The sequence below is a fragment of the Canis lupus genome, chromosome 26, assembly GCF_003254725.2.
Source record: "Canis lupus dingo isolate Sandy chromosome 26, ASM325472v2, whole genome shotgun sequence".
Taxonomy (NCBI): domain Eukaryota; kingdom Metazoa; phylum Chordata; class Mammalia; order Carnivora; family Canidae; genus Canis; species Canis lupus.
Window position 1 is genome coordinate 970,726 of NC_064268.1, and position 18,759 is coordinate 989,484.

General features: G+C 51.3%; 3 protein-coding genes across 6 annotated transcripts in view; 2 read left to right on the forward strand and 1 right to left on the reverse strand.

Annotated features, from left to right (window-relative positions):
• LOC112676390 (uncharacterized) overlaps positions 1-18,759 on the forward strand; it is a 535,411-nt gene that overhangs the window by 185,585 nt on the left and 331,067 nt on the right. The gene's annotated exons all lie outside the window — the stretch shown is intronic.
• Positions 104-9,804, forward strand: DDX51 (DEAD-box helicase 51). Of its 3 annotated transcripts, none has more exons than XM_049102197.1 (14): positions 104-551; positions 1,626-1,776; positions 2,074-2,219; positions 2,314-2,385; positions 2,480-2,586; positions 2,704-2,812; positions 2,898-3,043; positions 3,247-3,439; positions 3,525-3,640; positions 3,727-3,843; positions 4,021-4,122; positions 4,225-4,288; positions 4,383-4,517; positions 8,127-9,800. In XM_049102197.1, exons 1-14 carry the CDS (start codon positions 141-143, stop codon positions 8,196-8,198), a joined length of 1,941 nt encoding a protein of 646 aa, XP_048958154.1. In that variant the 5' UTR covers positions 104-140; the 3' UTR covers positions 8,199-9,800. The 3 variants fall into 3 exon arrangements, with proteins under 3 accessions (XP_048958154.1, XP_025329313.1, XP_048958155.1); XM_025473528.3 differs by lacking the exon at positions 8,127-9,800 and adding an exon at positions 4,716-7,901; XM_049102198.1 differs by lacking the exon at positions 4,021-4,122 and having other exon boundaries at positions 8,127-9,804.
• EP400 (E1A binding protein p400) overlaps positions 15,761-18,759 on the reverse strand; it is a 102,627-nt gene continuing 99,628 nt past the window's right edge. The window contains 1 exon segment of the mRNA XM_035706615.2: positions 15,761-18,661. Within this exon segment, the coding sequence (XP_035562508.2) occupies positions 18,389-18,661 (273 nt within the window). The 3' untranslated portion in view covers positions 15,761-18,388.

The window sequence follows — 18,759 nt, forward strand, 5'->3', positions numbered from 1 at the left end:
CGCCGGCGCCCGGCCCCCCGACGTCACCGTCCCGCGCCGGGACCTCCTGCCCGCCGCCGGCGCCCGGGCCCCCGACGTCACCGCTCCGCGCCCCTGCAGTCATCACGGCGCGCCGGGCCCGGAGGCGTGCGGCTGTAGGCATGGCGCTCTTCCACGTCGCGCGGTACGCAGGCCCCGAGGCGGCCGGGGCGGAGGCTGAGGCGGACGGCCGGGCGCGCGCGCTGCTGGAGCGGCTGCAGTGCCGCGCCCGAGAGCGGCAGCGGCAAAAGCAGCCCCAGCGGCAGGAGGCCGAGCCGACCGCGGAGGCGGCGGGGCGGCGGCGGCGGCGGCCGCGCAGACCGCGGAGGCGCGAGGGCTGCGGGGCGGCGGGGAGCCCGCCCGAGCCGCGGGGGAAGCGGCGGAGACTGGACGGCGAGGCCGGGGGCGCAGGTGGGGCCGGGAGCGGCGAAGACGCGCCGGTGGACCCGGGTGGAAGTTCTCCCGCGGAGGGTTCGGCGCCCCCAGCCCGCGGCCTGCTGCTCGGGGCCCTCGGGAGGAGCAGGGCGGCCAAGGTGAGCGGCCGGGGCGGTGCGGGGGGCTGCGGGCCGGGGGAGCCTGGGGAGCCGGAGAAGCGGACGTCTCAGCGCCCCACCGCCCGGCCGGTGGCTCAAATCCTGCGCAGACTCGGTGCTTTGTCGTTGACTGCGTTAAAAGAAGGAAGCTTGGGGAGTATAAGAAGCGGGTTTGTTATTGTCACAGTCGGGGGCTGAGCTAGTTCTACCTGACGGGAATACAAGGAGTTCTTATTTGGTGTGTATCCGTTTAATAAAGGAAACCGTTTTTGGGGGGCGTTTAGCTTACTCTTTTTTCCACTTGAGTGGGGGTTTCCAGCAACTAGACACTGAGCTCAAGGGCTCTGGGATGATGGTGATTCCGGGAAAGGAAACGGTAGGCTGGCCAGGGTGCACTGGTACCCTCGGGTCAGGGCCTATGTTGGACCAGGGTCAGGAGACAAGGACCAGCCTGAGTAAGATGGACGGGGGAGGTGAGCGTCGGGCAGAAGGAAGGATCAGGGCAAAGGCCCTGGGACAGCGGGATGTATAGGAACAAACATCTGGGGATCCCTGGCTGGCTCAGCGGTTTAGCACCTGCCTTTGGCCCAGTGCCTGATCCCGGAGTCCCAGGATCGAGTCCCACATCAGGCTCCCTGCATGGAGCCTGCTTCTCCCTCTGCCTGTGTCTCTGCCTCTCTCTGTGTGTGTCTCTCACGAATAACTAAATAAAATCTTAAAAACAAGCAAACAAAAAACAGATATCTGTGGCTAGAGCATGGTCAGTGATAGGAAATGAGGTTGGGGGCAGGTGCCAGGTCACAGAGGGCTTTGCCAGGTGTGCCTCTGGGTTGGATGTCATCCTAGCTGTGAGAGGAGTGACGCTTCCTGATTGTGTTTCTTAATTCCTTCAGAGGTTGTGTGGAAGGTGGGCGTGAGAGATGGAGGAGAAGCTGAGGAACTAGTCAGGCTACTCAGCCTGCTTTGCTGTGGTCTCTTCAGTTTGAGTCCCTGAGTCTTTGGTGTCTGTGGGTCTTGCCCCCCTAGTCCCAGGGAGTCTTGAGTATTCACTCATCTTCTTTCTCTTCATGGTAGGCCCAACCTTTCCTGCCATTGTGGTTGGCTGAGCCAAGCTCTGTTGGAAAGAGCGTCACAGAAGACTTGGTGCCTATTGAGGACATCCCTGAAGTCCACCCTGACATGCAGAAGAAACTGCAAGCACACGGCATCTCGTCCTACTTTCCAGGTGTGTGGCGGAGAGGTCTGGACACATGCCCTCAAGAGCATCCCCACCCAGAATCACACAAGCCACAGGATAGTGGCTGTCAACATGGCCCCCTAGGCACATCCAGCATCAAGTGTGATCTAGGTGTTTAGCCATCTGGGCCTGGTGCTCTTCGAGGCCCAGGTGCTGTCCTTGAGCAAGAACAGCCCAGTCTAGAAGTCATAGGTGAAGGGCAAGGCTACTTTGGGCTTTGGTAGTTGCCCTGATGTTGGGTGTTAATGCATAAACATGACTTGTGTCTCATCCTTCTTTGTCCAGTCCAGGCAGCAGTGATTCCCACTCTCCTGGAAAGCATAGCCAACGGGTTCCTGGTGGCCAGAGGTGGCTACCGGCCCAGTGACCTTTGTGTTTCTGCCCCGACGGGCAGTGGGAAGACCTTGGCCTTTGTCATTCCTGTGGTACAGGTGAGTGTAAGGACTCCCCTCCGACTGTGCAGGCAGGCTCAGCAGGCAGGGAGCCGGCTCTGCTTACACAAGTGGCTGTCGCCCCCTCCCCCAGGCCTTGCTATGTCGAGCTGTTTGCCAGGTCCGTGCCTTGGTTGTGCTGCCCACCAAGGAGCTGGCCCAGCAGGTAGGTATGTGCAGCCCGCGCCTAGAAGTCAGAATTAAGGATTTTGACACTGTGGTGCTTCCTACCAGGCTGCTGATGGCCATTCCTTCTCCAGGTGAGCAAAGTGTTTAACATCTACACAGATGCCACTCCTCTGCGTGTCGCCCTGATCACTGGGCAGAAGTCACTGGTCAAGGAGCAGGAGAGTCTCGTCCAGAAGACGTAGGTCCTGCTGTGTTGGGGACTCCTCAGGGAACAGGGAGGCACGAACCCCTCTGCAGGCCTCTTTGTGGTTGGGGGGTCGGCATGGGCTCAGTGTTGAGCCACTCTGCTCCTCAGAGTAGACGGCTTCCGCTGCTTGGCTGACGTGGTGGTGGCCACCCCTGGCCGCCTGGTGGACCACATTGACCAGACCCCAGGATTCAGCCTCCAGCATCTCCGCTTCCTGGTACGTTGCACACCTGGAAGAAGACTGGGGTTTGGAACCAGTGTTGACTCTGACCACCAGACACTAGACCTCTTGCTTCCTTTAGATCATCGACGAGGCCGACCGGATGATAGACAGCATGCACCAGTCCTGGCTGCCCCGGGTGGTGGAGGCAGCCTTCCCGAGTGATGTTGCCAATGACCCCTTTGCTCTGCTCCAGAGGAGACAACTCCAGGCCACCACTGCTGCCAGGTACCTAATGCTGAGCTCTGCTCTGCACTTGGCATAGCCTTTTCCACCGAGGCCCCCTTGTCATGGCCGTCTGTCTCTAAGACCCCTTTCACCAGTCTGATCGGGTTTGTTCTGGGGTGGCAAGGCTCAAGGAGAACAACGAGGGCTCTGCAGGTCTGCTGGCCAGGCCAAGACTGCTGTCCCACCCCCCGCTCCCCTGTCAGTATCTCTTGTCCTCAGATGCCGCTCCAGAAGCTGCTCTTCTCGGCTACCCTGACACAGAATCCTGAGAAGCTGCAGCAACTAGGCCTCTACCAGCCCCGGCTCTTCTCCACAGGGCTAGCAGGCAGGGGCCCCAGAGACATTGACAGGGACGGGGAGTCAGGCGGGAAGTACACCTTTCCTACAGGGCTGTCTGTGAGTAGGGTGCACGGCAGGGGGGTGGGGAGTGTGTGTGTGCTCAGGCACGTGGGGCGTTGCCAACCCTGTGCTATCCCCACAGCACCACTACGTGCCCTGCAGCCTCCGCACTAAGCCCCTGGCCATCCTGCACCTGATTTTGGAGAGGAATTTCTCAAGGGTCCTTTGTTTTACCAACTCCCGCGAGAACTCTCACAGGTGAGGCCTTAGGAGGCGCAGGGGGAACAGAGGGATGCAGGTTCCAGGCCCTACCCACTAAGCTCCTTGCGGCTTTTCCCACCCAGGCTCTTCCTGCTAGTCCAGGCTTTTGGAGGTGTGGCTGCGGCTGAGTTTTCCTCCCGCTGCAGGCCTGGCCAGAGGAAGGTGGTTTTGAAGCAGTTTGAGCAGGGGAAGATTCAGCTGTGAGTACCTGGAAAAAGAGGGCAGTGGAATCTCACATCAGGGCCCTCTGAAGGGGAGGTAGTTTCCCTCTGTGGGAAACCAGTCTCCTGACTGGTGACATCCCCTACGGCGGCTGGCTGGTGGGGGTGGGGGGCTCCTGGTCTCAAGCAGGGCCCATAGCCCCTGCTGTTCTCCAGCCTCATCAGCACAGATGCCATGGCTCGAGGTATTGACGTGCAGGGTGTGCAGCTGGTAATCAATTATGACGCCCCCCAGTATCTGCGGACCTACGTGCACCGGTGAGGCTGCCCCGGGGTTGTGGAGGGAGATTTCCTGGAAGGAAACCACTGTCCCAGTAGACCCCTGGAGACCACCATCCTGGTCGTTGTGCTTGGTTTCAGGGTGGGAAGAACTGCCCGTGCTGGAAGAACCGGACAGGCCTTCACTCTGCTCCTCAAAGTGCAGGTCAGTCTGCTTGAGTCTCTGTAGGGGTCAGGGGTCCCCTGCTGGCAGCACTGCTCGGGGAAAACGGGATCCCTTTCTACCCATTTCCCTGCAGGAGAGGAGATTCCTCCAGATGCTAGCTGAAGCCGGCGTGCCCAAGATGGCACGGCACGACATCCATAGTGAGCTCCTGCAGCCTCTCGTCCCTCGGTACGAGGAGGCCTTGTCTCAGCTGGAGCAAGCTGTCAAGGTGAGGGGCCAAGGCCTTCTTACGACACGTCTCGTGTGGGAAGAGACCTGACGTGTGGGAAGGGAGTACATGGCCCTGGGAGGGGTGTTGGGGTCAGAACTGCACTTTCTGAGCGAGTGCCGGGTGCTGCTGCTTGCAGGGAGTGGGGGTGGGGGGCGCAGGTGGCACCACTCAAGCCTCTGCTTCTCCCCTCCGCAGGAAGAGCGAAGGCAGAAGGTGGCCTAGACAGGCTCGGAGGACTGCAGGCTGAGCCCACTGCAGAGCAGGCTCTTCCCATCCTGTGCCTCTTCCAGGGCTTAGCTTCATCCTTTCTGAAACAATACTGAATGGTGGCTGCTAGATATGTGAGCAAAAGACAGATTCCTCTGATTTCAGAGGGAGCTGGGAATGTGGGGCCGTGTTTGGCACACCTGGCCAGAGGCAGAAACACCATTGTACCTACATCTCTTAGTCTGTGGGAAATAACAATCCTGTTCAACGTGACTCATATATCAAATGTCATTAATACAGTCTTTTTTCTTTGTTCTATATATTAAGGTTTTAGGAAATTTTTAAAAATTCTATGCAGGTTTTTTTTTTAATTCAGTTAATTAACATATAGCATATTATTAGTTTCAGAGGTAAAGGTCAGTGATTTATCTGTCTTGTGTACACCATGCTCATTCCATCACATGCCTTCCTTCATGCCCATCACCGAGTCACCTTATCCCCCGTCCCCCTCCCCTCTAGTGACCTTCAGTTTGTTTCCTAGAGTGAAGAGTCTCTTACAGTTTGTCTCCCTCTCTGATTTCGTCTTCTTTTATTTTTCGCTTCCTTCCTCTATGATCCTCTGTTTTGATTCGTAAATTCCACATATAAGGGAAGTCATACTATCATTGTCTTCTTCTGACTTCTGACTTACTTCATTCAGCATAATACTCTCTAATTCCAAGTACATCATTGCCAAATGGCAAGATTTCATTTTTCTGATGGCTGAGGCACATCCATCGTATCTATACACCACATCTTCTTTTTCCATTCATCTCTCGATGGACATCTGGGCTCCTTCCACAGTTTGGTTATTGTGGACACTGCTGCTGTGAACATTGGGGAGCAGGTGCCCCTTTGGATCACAATGTTTGCATTCTTTGGGTATGTTTCATTGTTTTAAATAACCTACTCATCAGATGACAAAGTCGCTTTACTTCCTCAAGCGGGCAGTCCTCAAGTGCGATCTTAGTGTTTACGGGTAATGGACACGAACAAATACATTCATACTTTCCAAGTTGAGGACCAAAGGACCACATCACTGATCCAGCAGGTGTTCTCAAGTGTCACCTGTTACCATGTCTTCCTCCAAGGCCTGAGGGTGGAAGGATGCCATTGTGATACGTCCAAGTTTCTCAGTCATCTGCTTGTCAATGTTACGTTTGGATTTCTATAAAATAGTGATTGTGTCATCTAAGGACAATGATGTTCGCTGTCAGTCTGGGACCTGTTATGTTTGCAATGATCTAATGAAAATTTGTGGACTTTTTTTTTTACCTCACTGTGGTGTAAGAACAACTGTGAATTCCTCCATCAGTCATGGCGCAGCACAGGCCTACAGACATGAGTGTTCTCCATCACTTCACTGCGGGCTTCACCACACTGCCCCCTATCACTACCACTCCTCCCTGCAGGCCTGCACCAGCATTCTCCCAAGAGGGGCGTCTCCACGTACCCCTCCCAGACCAGAAAACACCCATCCAGTGTCTATGTGGGATGTCCTTTGGTCCTCGTGAGACCACGTCTTGCCATCAAATGTCCCCATGGGAAGTACATAAAGGACACCTATGACAGCTTAAGTTTGGCACACGGATATCACATACGGGTTTCTTGGACATGCGGACACTGACCCAGGGGACCGCGGTGCCAGCGAGCAAAACAGGAAGAAAGCCCCGTCTTCTCCTCTTTCAGCTGTGGCCAACTATTTAGTGATGGGGGAAGGTGAACAGATACTAGCAGACTTTGGGGAGATCAGTGCACAGTGTGAGTGACCCAGTGACCATAGGTAGCATAAGGTCCCCTCAAGACCTTGGGGAGAGAGCCACAAACTACAAGTCTGGCAGGAGTCCTGGTTCTCATGGCCACTTCCGCCAGGAAGCCCAAAGAGGGCCTGGAGAGCCCCTGGTGTGAGCAAGTGCACTGCAGTCTGCCACTCCCTGAGTATATTGGGCAGGGCCTGGGTTGTCAGGGGTAGCCACTGCTGGCCGTCTCCTGGTCCATGTGGCACTCGGGCCAGCCCATGCTTCCCTGTCCCAGGAGCCTTATGAAAGGCTAATGGTCCTCACGCACAGGGTTTGCATGGGTGGACACTGCTCATGAGGAAGGAAACCTACCATGTTTCTGGCTGCTGGGCCCTGTGCCTGTGCTCCCAGGTCAGAAGGGCTTCCCACCCTTCAGAGCAGGGGCTCCATTTCTGTCCTGAGCACTTGCTGTACATCTAAATCATGAACAAATAACCCCGAAGAAACACATCAGAGTGGAGTAAAAATCTGCCGAGGCTCCCATCCGTCCGAGACCTGCAAACTTGCATGTGCTAAAAGCACAAGGTCAAGTTTGTTATATTCTGAAATGTCCTTGGTCCCCACACTGTGACTCCTGAAGCCACAGAAGCACACAGAGCCCCTATTAAACATCCCTGCCTCAGCTCTTCTCTGTGAAAGTGATGCATCCTGGGCAGTGGTCCTCACCTGGGCTCTGATGAGTGCTCTTCCGTTGTCTCTAAGAAATTGTAGGTTTGCTCATGTGTCAACACTGTTCTAGCCCCACATGACTGTTTGGGAAACAGGTGCTCCCAAGGACATCCTCTGAGTGGCGCTTAGCACTACTGGTGCAAGCAAATTCAATGCTCATGAGCCTCTTAAGTCCCCCCTGCTCAGGGGGACATCTGCTTCTCCCTCTGCCCCTACCCCCTCTCAGGCTCCCTCTCCAATCAATTTATCTGTTTTAAAAAATAAAATAGGGGGGATCCCTGGGTGGCTCAGCGGTTTAGCGCCTGCCTTTGGTCCAGGGCGAGATCCTAGAGTCCTGGGATTGAGTCCCACGTCGGGCTCCCAGCATGGAGCCTGCTTCTCCCTCTGCCTGTGTCTCTGCCTCTCTCTCTCTCTCTCTATGTCTATCATGAATAAATAAAAAATAAAATCTTTAAAAAAAATAAAAAATAGGGATGCCTGGGTGGCTCAGCAGTTGAGTGTCAGGCTTTGGCTCAGGGTGTGATCCTGGAGTCCTGGGATCAAGTCCCGCATTGGGCTCCCTGCATGGAATCTGCTTCTTTTGCCTATGTCTCTGCCTCTCAATTTGTGTCTCCCATGAACAAATAAATAAAATCTTTTTAAAAATTAATAAAAAATTTTAAAAATGCTCCTGGACTTTTTAAAATATTTTTATTTTTTTAAGATTTATATACTTATATAAATATATATATATTTATATATACATGAACATCACTTGCTCAAAGTTTGAAAAAGCATGTTTTCACATGCACCAATTCTCCAAGAAAATAGCCCATGAACAAATCTGTTAAATCCACTTAATGTGGACGAAATCACCACCTGCTAATCCCCAAGTACTTTGTGTCTCTGGCAGATTCAGCAGCAGAGTGGGCATGGCTGGGGCAGCCTTGAAATACACAGCAAGCACTTGGCAGGAGGAGAGTAGGACCCGGAGCAAAACGCGCACTCTAGACCCTGGACATCAGTGAATGTAAAGCCCAGCGTCCTCTTGTGACAGGACGGTAGGTAAGACAGGAGCTCCTATGACATGAGTCAGGGTCTGAAACCCGTTTCTCTTCCTGTGAAGGGAACACCTGCCTTCCTGGCCCTTGCCTCTGACACCACTGCTTCCTCCATGGACATGGGCCCCAAGGACACACGACTCCAGGTGCCCTGAGTCCAGAACCATTCACGATTTCCACTGGGTTTTCTCTTCCTCACATTTGTTTTTAAGTCATTTTTACACCCCTCATGAGGCTCAAACTCAGGACCCCGACATGGAGTCTCTTGCTCCCAGGACCTTGTCTTTAACCCATAAATTTCTTGGAAGTAAGTTTCTCAGTTTCCAAACAACTAAAAATGTAAAATAACTGATTTCTCATTTTATTTATTGTATACAGAGAATGGTCCATGTGGGGCTGATGTTAAATTTTACCGATGTTTCCTTTGGGGACAATTTACACTTTCTATGTATACTTTCAAAGAATTCTCACTTTGTGAAGGTTTTTACAGACACACACAGTTTTATGTGTACGATGTGGTGAAATAGGGTCATCTGTGTTGTTCACACGTTCCACATCCTGTGTTTTATTTCCTCGATCCATCATTTTCTGAGAGACCTGCCAAAGCCCTGTCATTTGTGGATTTAAGAACGTCCGCAGGGATTCTGTCTCTGGTGCCGCACCTACCTAGAGCTAGCTAGAGCTCCATCTTACACGGGGCTTGGATGCTTCGGTCACCTGCCATCCTGCACGGCCCCCTCCAGCAGCAGTGGGGACACAGACCACAGGGACAGTAAGAGGGGCTGGGGCAGCTCAACCCCATCCCCCGCACGTGGTGCAAGCAGCCTGTACTCTGTGTGGGGTCCCGACCACCATCCACAGAGTGGGGAGGCCTCTGCACCTCTCCACACACCTGCCCCATCGCTGTAACTGTATCAGCACATAAAATATCTGGGGCACCTGGGGGTTCAGTAGGTCGAGCGCCTGACTCTTGGTTTTGGCTCAGGTCAGGATCTCAGGGTCTTGGGATCGAGCCCCCTTGCGGGCTTGATTCTGAGTGGGGAGTCAGCCTGAGATTCTCTCTCTCCTCTGCCCCTCCCCCACTCTCTCCCTCTCAAAATAAATAAAATCTAATTTTAAAAAATTAGTAAATAGAGCCCAGCATATACTAATAGAATTATTACACTGTCCCCAAAGGCAAGGTAGACCCAAATTTAAGACACTTGCATGTCAGGAAACTCACTTTATCATCAATTTAAAGCTAAAAACCATGAGATGACAAAATGATAGTTTATAAAATTAGTAGCCATTCCTTTTTTTTTTTTTTTAAAGATTGTATTTATTCATGGGAGACACAGAGAGAGAGAGAGGCAGGGACACAGGCAGAGGGAGAAGCAGGCTCCATGCAGGGATCCCAATGTGGGACTTGATCCCAGGACTCCAGGATCACTCCCTGGGCTGAAGGTGGCGCTAAACTGCTGAGCCACCCGGGCTCCCCCCAAATTAGTAGCCATTCCTAATAAAAATTCAGTCAAACATTTATCAACAAACTTGATTTATTTTTTTTAATTTTTAAAAAGATTTTTAGATTATTCATGAGAGACACAGAGAGAGAGAGAGGCAGAGACATAGGCAGAGGGAGAAGCAGGCTCCATGCAGGGAGCCTGACGTGGGACTCCACCCAGGGACTCCAGGATCACGCCCTGGGCCAAAGGCAGGGGCTAAACCGCTGAGTCACCCAGGGATCCCCTATCAACAAACTTGATTTAAACATGGTGCTTGGGACCCCTGGGTGGCTCAACGGTTGAGCGTCTGCCTTTGGCCCAGGGCATGATCCTGGAGACCCCGGATCAAGTCCCACGTTGGGCTCCCTGCATGGAGCCTGCTCCTCCCTCTGCCTGTGTCTCTGCCTCTCTCTCTGTGTGAGTCTCTAATGGATAAATAAAATCTTTAAAAACAAAACAAAACAAAACATGGTGCTTTAAACAAACTAGCTCCCAAAGCTCAATAGCAAATGTGTGACTGTTGACCCTCAGAAACTAATTCCATTACGTTGGGAACACAACAGGAGTGCCAGATAGCACACTTTCATTCAACAGACATTTCAACAACAACAAAAAAGAAAAAAAAAACAAACAAAAAAAAACAAATGACAGGGGACTGAAATTACCATTATTTGCATATTCTATGTTTGTACGCCTGTAAGTGTATGAGCTGTAATTCCCAGGACTGCAACGACTTCGGCCTTGGATTTGCTTGAGAGACAGGCAGACATGTGTTTAAACCTTGTGTGAATAGTACGTGTCTGAGAAGAGGCATCACTCTTTTGAAAAGAAAAACAGGGGTGCATGGGTGGCTCAGTCAGTAAAGCACTGCCTTCAGCTCAGGTCATGACCTCAGGGTCCTGGGGTTGAGTCCTGTGTTGGGGCTCAGGGGGCTCCCTGCTCTACAAGGAATCTGCTGTCCTTGTGCCTCTGCCCTGCTCGCTGTCAAATAAGTAAATAAAAATCCTTGGGAAAAAAAAAAAGTAACATAGTCTATACATGGAATAAAAGAATAATATCAAAGAAGGGGGTTCTTGACTTGCAAAATATTTGTGTTTATTCTAGAGCTTTTGTAATAAAAAATTAGTGTTGTTCTGGCAGAGAAATACACCCCCCCCCCAAAAAAAAAGGAAGAAGGAAGAGAATAAAGTCCTGAAAATAGGTCCAGAGATATATAGCAAATAGAACTGACTTTGAATGAGAAAAAAGAGTGCTATATTCACAAAATGATAGTGGCAACCAGAAAAAAAAAAACCTAGCCTCCTACCACACACAATTTCTGATGGAACAAAGGGCTAAACTTTCTGGATGGACACGGCAGGAAACCCAGACCCCATAAAGGGAAAAGTAGAAGTACATAGGAATGTTCTAAACAAAGTAACACGGCAGGGACGCCTGGGTGGCTCAGTGGTTGAGCATCTGCCTTCGGCTCAGGTCATGATCCCAGAGTCCTGGGATCGAGTCCCGCATCAGGCTCCCCACAGGGAGCCTGCTTCTCCCTCTGCCTATGTCTCTGCCTCTCTCTCTATGAATAAATAAAATCTTAAAAAAAGAAACAAAACTAAGTAACAAGGCAAAGACTCATCATGCCTCGCTGCAAAGGAGGGAAATATCCTTAATATACAAAGAGCTCCTACAAAACCAAAACAACTCACCAAGTAAAGGGGACAAACACAGGGATATTCACAGGACAGGGGCTGCCCGTGGGCAACAGCAGCAGCAGGATGCCCTCACCCTTTTGATGGCAAAACCCTTGTGTCTTCTAGGAACATAAATTGCTATCACATTCTGGGAGATACCCGACTAAAATGAAGATTTTACGTACGTTTCCCCTTTGACTCAATAATTAGGTCAGTGTGAGGGGTGGTGGCCCAGGACAGACACAATGAAATGCTGTACGTCGGGGAATGAGTGGACAAACACAGCACACCCTTGCAGTGGACTGCTGTTCATCTATGTCCTGATCTGAATGGATGCTAGAGACAAACAAATAAACAAGACCGGGGTGCGAGGAGGGAGGAGGACAGAGCACAGAGAAGTAGTCTGATTTTTCCATATTGTTTGAATTCTTTCTTTCTTTTTTTTTTTTTTTTTTTATTTATGATAGTCACAGAGAGAGAGAGAGAAAGAGGCAGAGACACAGGCAGGGAGAAGCAGGCTCCATGCACCGGGAGCCCGATGTGGGATTCGATCCCGGGTCTCCAGGATCGCGCCCTGGGCCAAAGGCAGGCGCCAAACCGCTGCGCCACCCAGGGATCCCTGTTTGAATTCTTTCTATGAGGATGTGTTCTGTAATATTTAAAAGCTAACCTAAAGGTATGCCTCATTCTAAGGTACAAAAAAGGGAATCACTTTGGCAATCAAAGTTTTCCAGAGTGTCTTGAAGCTACAAGTAGTAAAAGCAGAAGCTAGAAGTGACTATTTTTTTAAAGATTTTATTTATTCACAAGAGACACACACTGAGAGAGGCAGAGACACAGGCAGAGAGAGAAGCAGGCTCCATGCAGGGAGCCTGATGTGGGACTTGATCCTGAGAGTCCAGGATCACGCCCTGGGCGGAAGGCAGGCGCTCAACTGCTGAGCTACCCAGGTGTCCCAAGAAATGACGATATTTGTGCGGCAGCAGGATGGAAGCACCCAGGGAGCCAGAGTGGACTGGCTGTCCGCCCCTGGAAGCCCCCACACCAGGTGCTGGCTGAGCGAGCACCGTCCACCTTCCCCACTACCCACACACAGTGGGGGCCACAGAAATCTTTAGGGGACTGGCCAGCACTTCAGCACATTTCATTCTCCCAGTTAGATGTGTGGCACCTCCTCAGGGCCATCCCTGAAAATCATGATCCAAACAAACCGGCAGCTTATCCATCTGTCTCATTAGCTTTGATTTTCTTGAAGGAAAAAGCCAAGTGTTGACGATTAAAAAAAAAAAAAAAGTCTACGCCCAGTGATCAAGTTGGTACGTGTGTACACATGGTGTGTATGCTTCAATAAATGCTCACTGAACAGAGATAAAAAAGTAAGGACTACCACCCAGCACAGGTCCTGCTGGACAGCATTCTGGAGGACAGCTACGCACCAGGCCCTCAGAGAAGATAAGGACTCTGCAACAGAGCCCAGAGCAAACAGCAGGAACAGTCGGGGGTGGGGAGACCAAGGCTGTGCTGGAGCAGAAGGGAATGCTGTGCTTGGAGTGGAGGTAGCTGCACCTGTGTTGGAACCTGACCTCATAAACGTTTCTGAGCAGGGGGAGCACGTGATCAACACACTATTTTGAGAACCAAAAACAAATATTTTGTGTACTTGGCAAACTGCTTAAATAATTAAAAGGGTACGCCCAACAGTAAACACCCCTTTATCCCTGAGCAACCCCTGCCCTGTCACTCTCCCCAGAGGCAGTGGACACACCACTTTCTAGGCTATTCTGTGCACATCCAAGCATACATGTAGCTCCATTCTGAGAGCATCCCACACAATTCTGCAAGTTTCTATTTACTGAAGTTTCCCATTCCAGATTATATAGCTCTACCTTGTTCTTAATAGCTATGCTCTAGTTCACTGCACATACATACCATAATGTATCCAATAAGAGGGGACCTTTGTAAGATTATTTTAGGGTATAAATATTTTAAGGCATATTTAGGGTATAAATGCAGGCCAAGGAGAGAGAAAGGATGGCAGGAGTTCTCCTCTTTTCTCCAAGGGCCACTAAAATCACAGCCCTTAATCTGGAGAATGGAGAGCACGCTGGCAGAGGTTGACACCAGATTTAACCACCAGAGAGATTGGTTAACAGATCTAAGTGAGACCTCTAAAGCCAGTTGTAGTCAGTGGCCTGTGGGTGAGCCCTACAGGGCATGGTTTATGTGAAACTGAATTTGGATGCTCCTACATACTGGAGGTGGTGGCAAATGGACCCATGGGTTCAGAGGTGCTCCCCACTGCAGCCAGACAGCAGAATCACTTCAGTGGCCCCTGCCCCACCTCGAATGTATACACAGAAACACAGCCTTGGGCTTGCTGAGAACTTGGGCTTGGCAAGGACATGATCAGATGGTCATGGTGATGGAAGGGTTTGGAGGACACACGATCTTCTCCACTGAGAATATATATATATATTATGGGGCAGCCCGGGTGGCTCAGCGGTTTAGAGCTGCCTTCAGCCCATGGCCTGATCCTGGAGACCTGGGATGGAGTCCCACATCAGGCTCCCTGCATGGGGCCTGCTTCTCCCTCTGCCTGTCTCTGCCTCTCTGTATCTCATGAATAAATTAAAAAAATATATATTCTCTTTTATCTTTTTTTTTTTAATTTTTATTTATTCATGATAGGCACACAGTGAGAGAGAGAGAGGCAGAGACACAGGCAGAGGGAGAAGCAGGCTCCATGCACCGGGAGCCTGACGTGGGATTCGATCCCGGATCTCCAGGATCGCGCCCTGGGCCAAAGGCAGGCGCCAAACCGCTGCGCCACCCAGGGATCCCTCTTTTATCTTTTTTTAAAAAAGATTTTATTTATTTGTGAGAGACACACACAGAGAGAGAGAGAGAGAGAGAGAGAGGCAGAGACACAGGTAGAGGGAGAAGAATGCTCCATGCAGGGAGCCTGATGTGGGGCTTGATCCCAGGACTCTGGGATCCCGCCCTGAGCTGATCCCTCCATTGAGAATAATCACAAATCGGCAGCCTTGGTGGCTCAGCGGTTTAGTGCCATCTTCAGCCCTGGGTGTGATCCTGGAGACCCGGGATCGAGTCCCACATCGGGCTCCCTGCATGGAGCCTGCTTCTTCCTCTGCCTGTGTCTCTGCCTCTCTGTGTGTCTCTCATGAATAAGTAAATAAAATTAAAAAAAAAAAAAAAAGAATAATCACAACGAAATAATCCACTGAGTTAGGGGCTGAGAGCTTTCCAAATGCCACAAGCGCCTTGGGAGAGGGGTATACAGCAGGAAACCAGGGGCCTGAGGAATGAAGTCACTGGTCCCATCACATGGGAGGAAGATACTCGAGTACAGAGCAACACAGCCACAGAGCACGGGGATCCTAAGCACCCCGCAGGCACTTGGCAAAGTGTCATAAATGAGGTGCCCCATGATGTCCCCCAGCCAGGTCCGCGGGTGCAAGTGATGCACAGAGGGGCCTGCACACTTGGCTCTGAGTTGGGGGAATGTGAAATGGAAGCCTGAGGCTACAGGCCCACATTTCTGCAGTGGCAGATATCAAAAATAACCACACATTTCTTGGGGTGCTTCTCAGCATTGTATGAAGTTGTGCATTTTTTAAATAAAAAAGGTATTTTTTGTAATCACCAACTTTTTTCTTTTAAGATTCTATTTGTGAGCAAGTGAGTGGGCAGGGTAGGAGCAGAAGGAAATGGAGAAATAATCTCCAGTAGATTCCACACTGAGCAGGGAGCCCGATGCAGGGCTTGATCCCAGTACCCAGAGATCATGACCTAAGCTGAAACCAAGGGTCAAAGGCTGAGCCAACTGAGCCACCCAGGGACCCCCAACAACTTTTTTTTTTAAACAAAAGTAAAAGTAATCTAAGAGCAAAAGAGGTGACAAAGAAAAGTAACACTTGCAGGCCACCTGCTTTGAGGAGTGTTGGGTAGAGAGCCTGTGAGGCTCCACCTGGCCCTCCACCATGTGGGGTGTCTGCAGGTGGCAGGTGACGGGAGAAAAGGGCAGCCACTGCTGTGGCATCCAAATGCACCAGGTTTTCCTCCACATGTATTTGGAGCATGAAGGCTGGGTGGGGAGGCGCAGTCTCAGCAGGGAGAGAGTGGCTTTCACTGAGAACCACCAAGCACGCTCCACTCCCTTGGCACCAAGGGGGTGGGCCAGGAGAAGCAGGCCTCCAACCCTGCGTGTGTTCCCTTTGTTTTTCCTTCACACAATTCAAATAAATGCAACTAGCATCTTATTTTAATTTGAATACTAGTGTTCTATGAAAGAGAAAACGAAAAAACATATAAAAAGGTCATTTTATTATACCTTTTGTTTGGCGGGTATCCGTGCCCTCTTTAAAAGCCTACTATTCAAGTACAAATGGGTATGTTTACAAAGTATGTACAGCTTCAGTCTTCTTCCTTTATGTTTAAACCCAACAATTGTCTGGCACAGAAAGTGGTGAAGATGCACACAGGTGAGCCCTGCCTCACACAGCCCCATGTTCCTGCATGTGCAGGTTCAGCTTCTTGCTCTCCAGGGGTGCCCCCAAAACAGCCTCAGCTTAGTTAGAGCCAAGATCTGAGTAGAGAAGGACAGGTGCCAGTGCTCCACACAGCCAGGTGGAGTCAGACAGTGTTCTGGCGGCCATTGTGACTTCCAGACCTCCCACGCTGTCCTGGCAGGAACACCGGTTCTTGGGCGATGCAGGACTCTGCTGACAGGACCAATGAGGAGGTATGCACAACCTCCAGGCTTATGCTCATCTCTGAAACGTGGACAGTGTACTGTTGACAACAGAAGACTGAGAAAACCACACCCAGGGAGGAGGAGGTTTCCTGGAGCACCTACCAGAGCCTGCAGGAAGGACACAAGTCACACAACTGCTCCGTGTTCTGCATGAGGAAGCCAATGAAGGACACACCCTGGGACACGAGGGGCTCTCACTGTCTTACTCCCCATGCCACACACGCTGCCACCCCAGATAAGTTCTGACAGATGCTCTGCACTCCCTCCTGGGGTTCCAGACAAAGGGAAGGCTCCATCTAGCAGCTCCGTGCAGGGTGCTCTAAAGCAGGTGCAGCCAGCATCTCTTCCTCCTCAGAGCAAGCTGCCAGTGCCCCAACAAGGACGAAGGGCAGAAGAACAGGGTGCACAAATCCCAAGAAGCTGAAACAAGATCATCCTTCCACATTGCAGCTCCGCAGGTTTGGGGGTAAAAGAGAGCAGGAGTCCCCTGAGTGCGCACATAGCCTTCCTGTGCACTCTGTCCTCGGGACAGCACTGGCCATGCCAGAACCAACCAGTGTTGGTGTGGGAACAGGTCACGGTACTGTTTCGACATATTCGAGTTAACTAAAATGTTAAGTCCCTTCCATCTTCTCAACATTTGATTTTTACTTGTTTCCAAATTTCTCACCCAGAGCTCAATAATGAGCTGCCTAGCTGCTTCAGTAAATGCCATGATATTACTGCTGATGAAAATCGATGGGAAACCAAAACTACAGTCCGGGTTCCTTCGTGGCACTTAAAGTGGTACATGGGAGAGGACAGATAAAATTAATAGCTAAAATTCACTCTCAGAATGCCCACACAGACCCAACACAAGCTGATCTTCTGGACCAAGTAATATCAGAGGGACAGAGACAGAACAGAGGGGGTCATTGGACATGCACGTCTGCCTGGGTGTGAGCATCCAGGTAAGCAGACATCATCTGCCCATCACGCCCACTGCAAACACTTCTAGATTAGCCTGCCATAGTGAAAAAATAAAACAGGCAAACATGGGACCTCCTCTTTGCCCCTCAACTGCACCACCCTCTCACTCCCAAATACTGCACAGGTTCCCCACTTTACACAGAACCATGAGGGAACACATCTGCTCACATATAAGACACAGGCATCACAAGAAACAGAAATCTGGCATTACCAGTCTATGCTGAAGAGCTCACTATGCCCATTTCTGTAGGTGATACTTGCAGGTTCATAAATACTCTGTACATGGAGGTTTCTCTCCCATCAGCAGATCATGCCTGGGATGGGCAGGACAGCGAGGGGGCGGTGACAGGCATCCTACTCTCACCGGCACCGCGCCCCTCACACAGCAGTTGGGGCCCCAAACCCGCCTGAGACAGGAGCTCCACAAGGTTCTCTGGAGTGGCTTCAGTGCACTACATTCAAACACAAGCTTCATCCAAAAGCTGGGAGAATATCCCGGATATGCGGGGGTAGACAGCAGTCATACTGTGCGGAGGGCCTGGGGGCAGCCACACTGGCTGCTCTTTGGAATGACAATTCAATCGGGGATGGTAAGCCTTCACCACGGCCGGAAGCAGGTCATGAATGTGCCTGGATGGGTGTCACTACTAAATACCTCCTTCAGACGTCTGCTCAAACAAGTCCCACTTTAGGAGGGAAAGAAGAAATCACATTGGCTTCCTCAGATATTCTCTCCTCCCCAAGGACCAGAACACGTTTTCAGTGAGGGATACGGAACTGGGCAGAGGTGGATGCTGCCAAAGACCACATCTGAGCTTCAGGAAGTCCATTTTATGACTCACTGCACACTCCCATGTGGTGATATGTGGAACACTGCACACTAACCTTAGGAGATATTCTACATGCCTTTCAGGACCCTGCACTACTGCTCTGGGGGAGAGGTGAGGAGCTTCAACGGCCAACATCACTTCCTCCATTGGTCACCTAATACAGAAAAGGGGGTGCTTAACGCAGGTCACCCCCCCAACCCCCGTGGTGTAGGAAGCAAGATAATAAAACAATGACACTACTTTGTTTCCATTATAACTTCCCAGGTGAACACCTCAAATGACACTGTCCCACGGTTCAACAATAAATAAAATCTACCCACTTTTGGCTAGGTGGTAGAGTGCACGGTGGCCCATCCCGAGGCCAACCTGCTGCTGTACCTAGGGGCACGGAGGTTTGGTGGGTGTCTTCAAGCGGACGGCAGGGACTCTCATTTGTAGCTTGGGCTGCTGGCTGGGGCTGTCGGAACTGGCCGGCACCTGGGCGGGGTTGGGGACTCCAGGGCTCTGCAGCTGGCCCGCTGCGGTTGGCACAACTTGCTGTTGCATGAGCTTTTGCTGCACCACCTGTGCTGTCGCCGTCACTGTGGGGATCATCTGCACCTGTTGCCCGGCTGCTGTTGCCTGAGTGAGGGTCACCGTTTGCGGGGAAGCCTGAGCCAGAATGGTTAGAAAACACAGATCTAGTGACACAATTAAATGTTATTTGAAAGATAGGGAGGGGTGTTTTAGAAACCTCCTCAGCACAAATG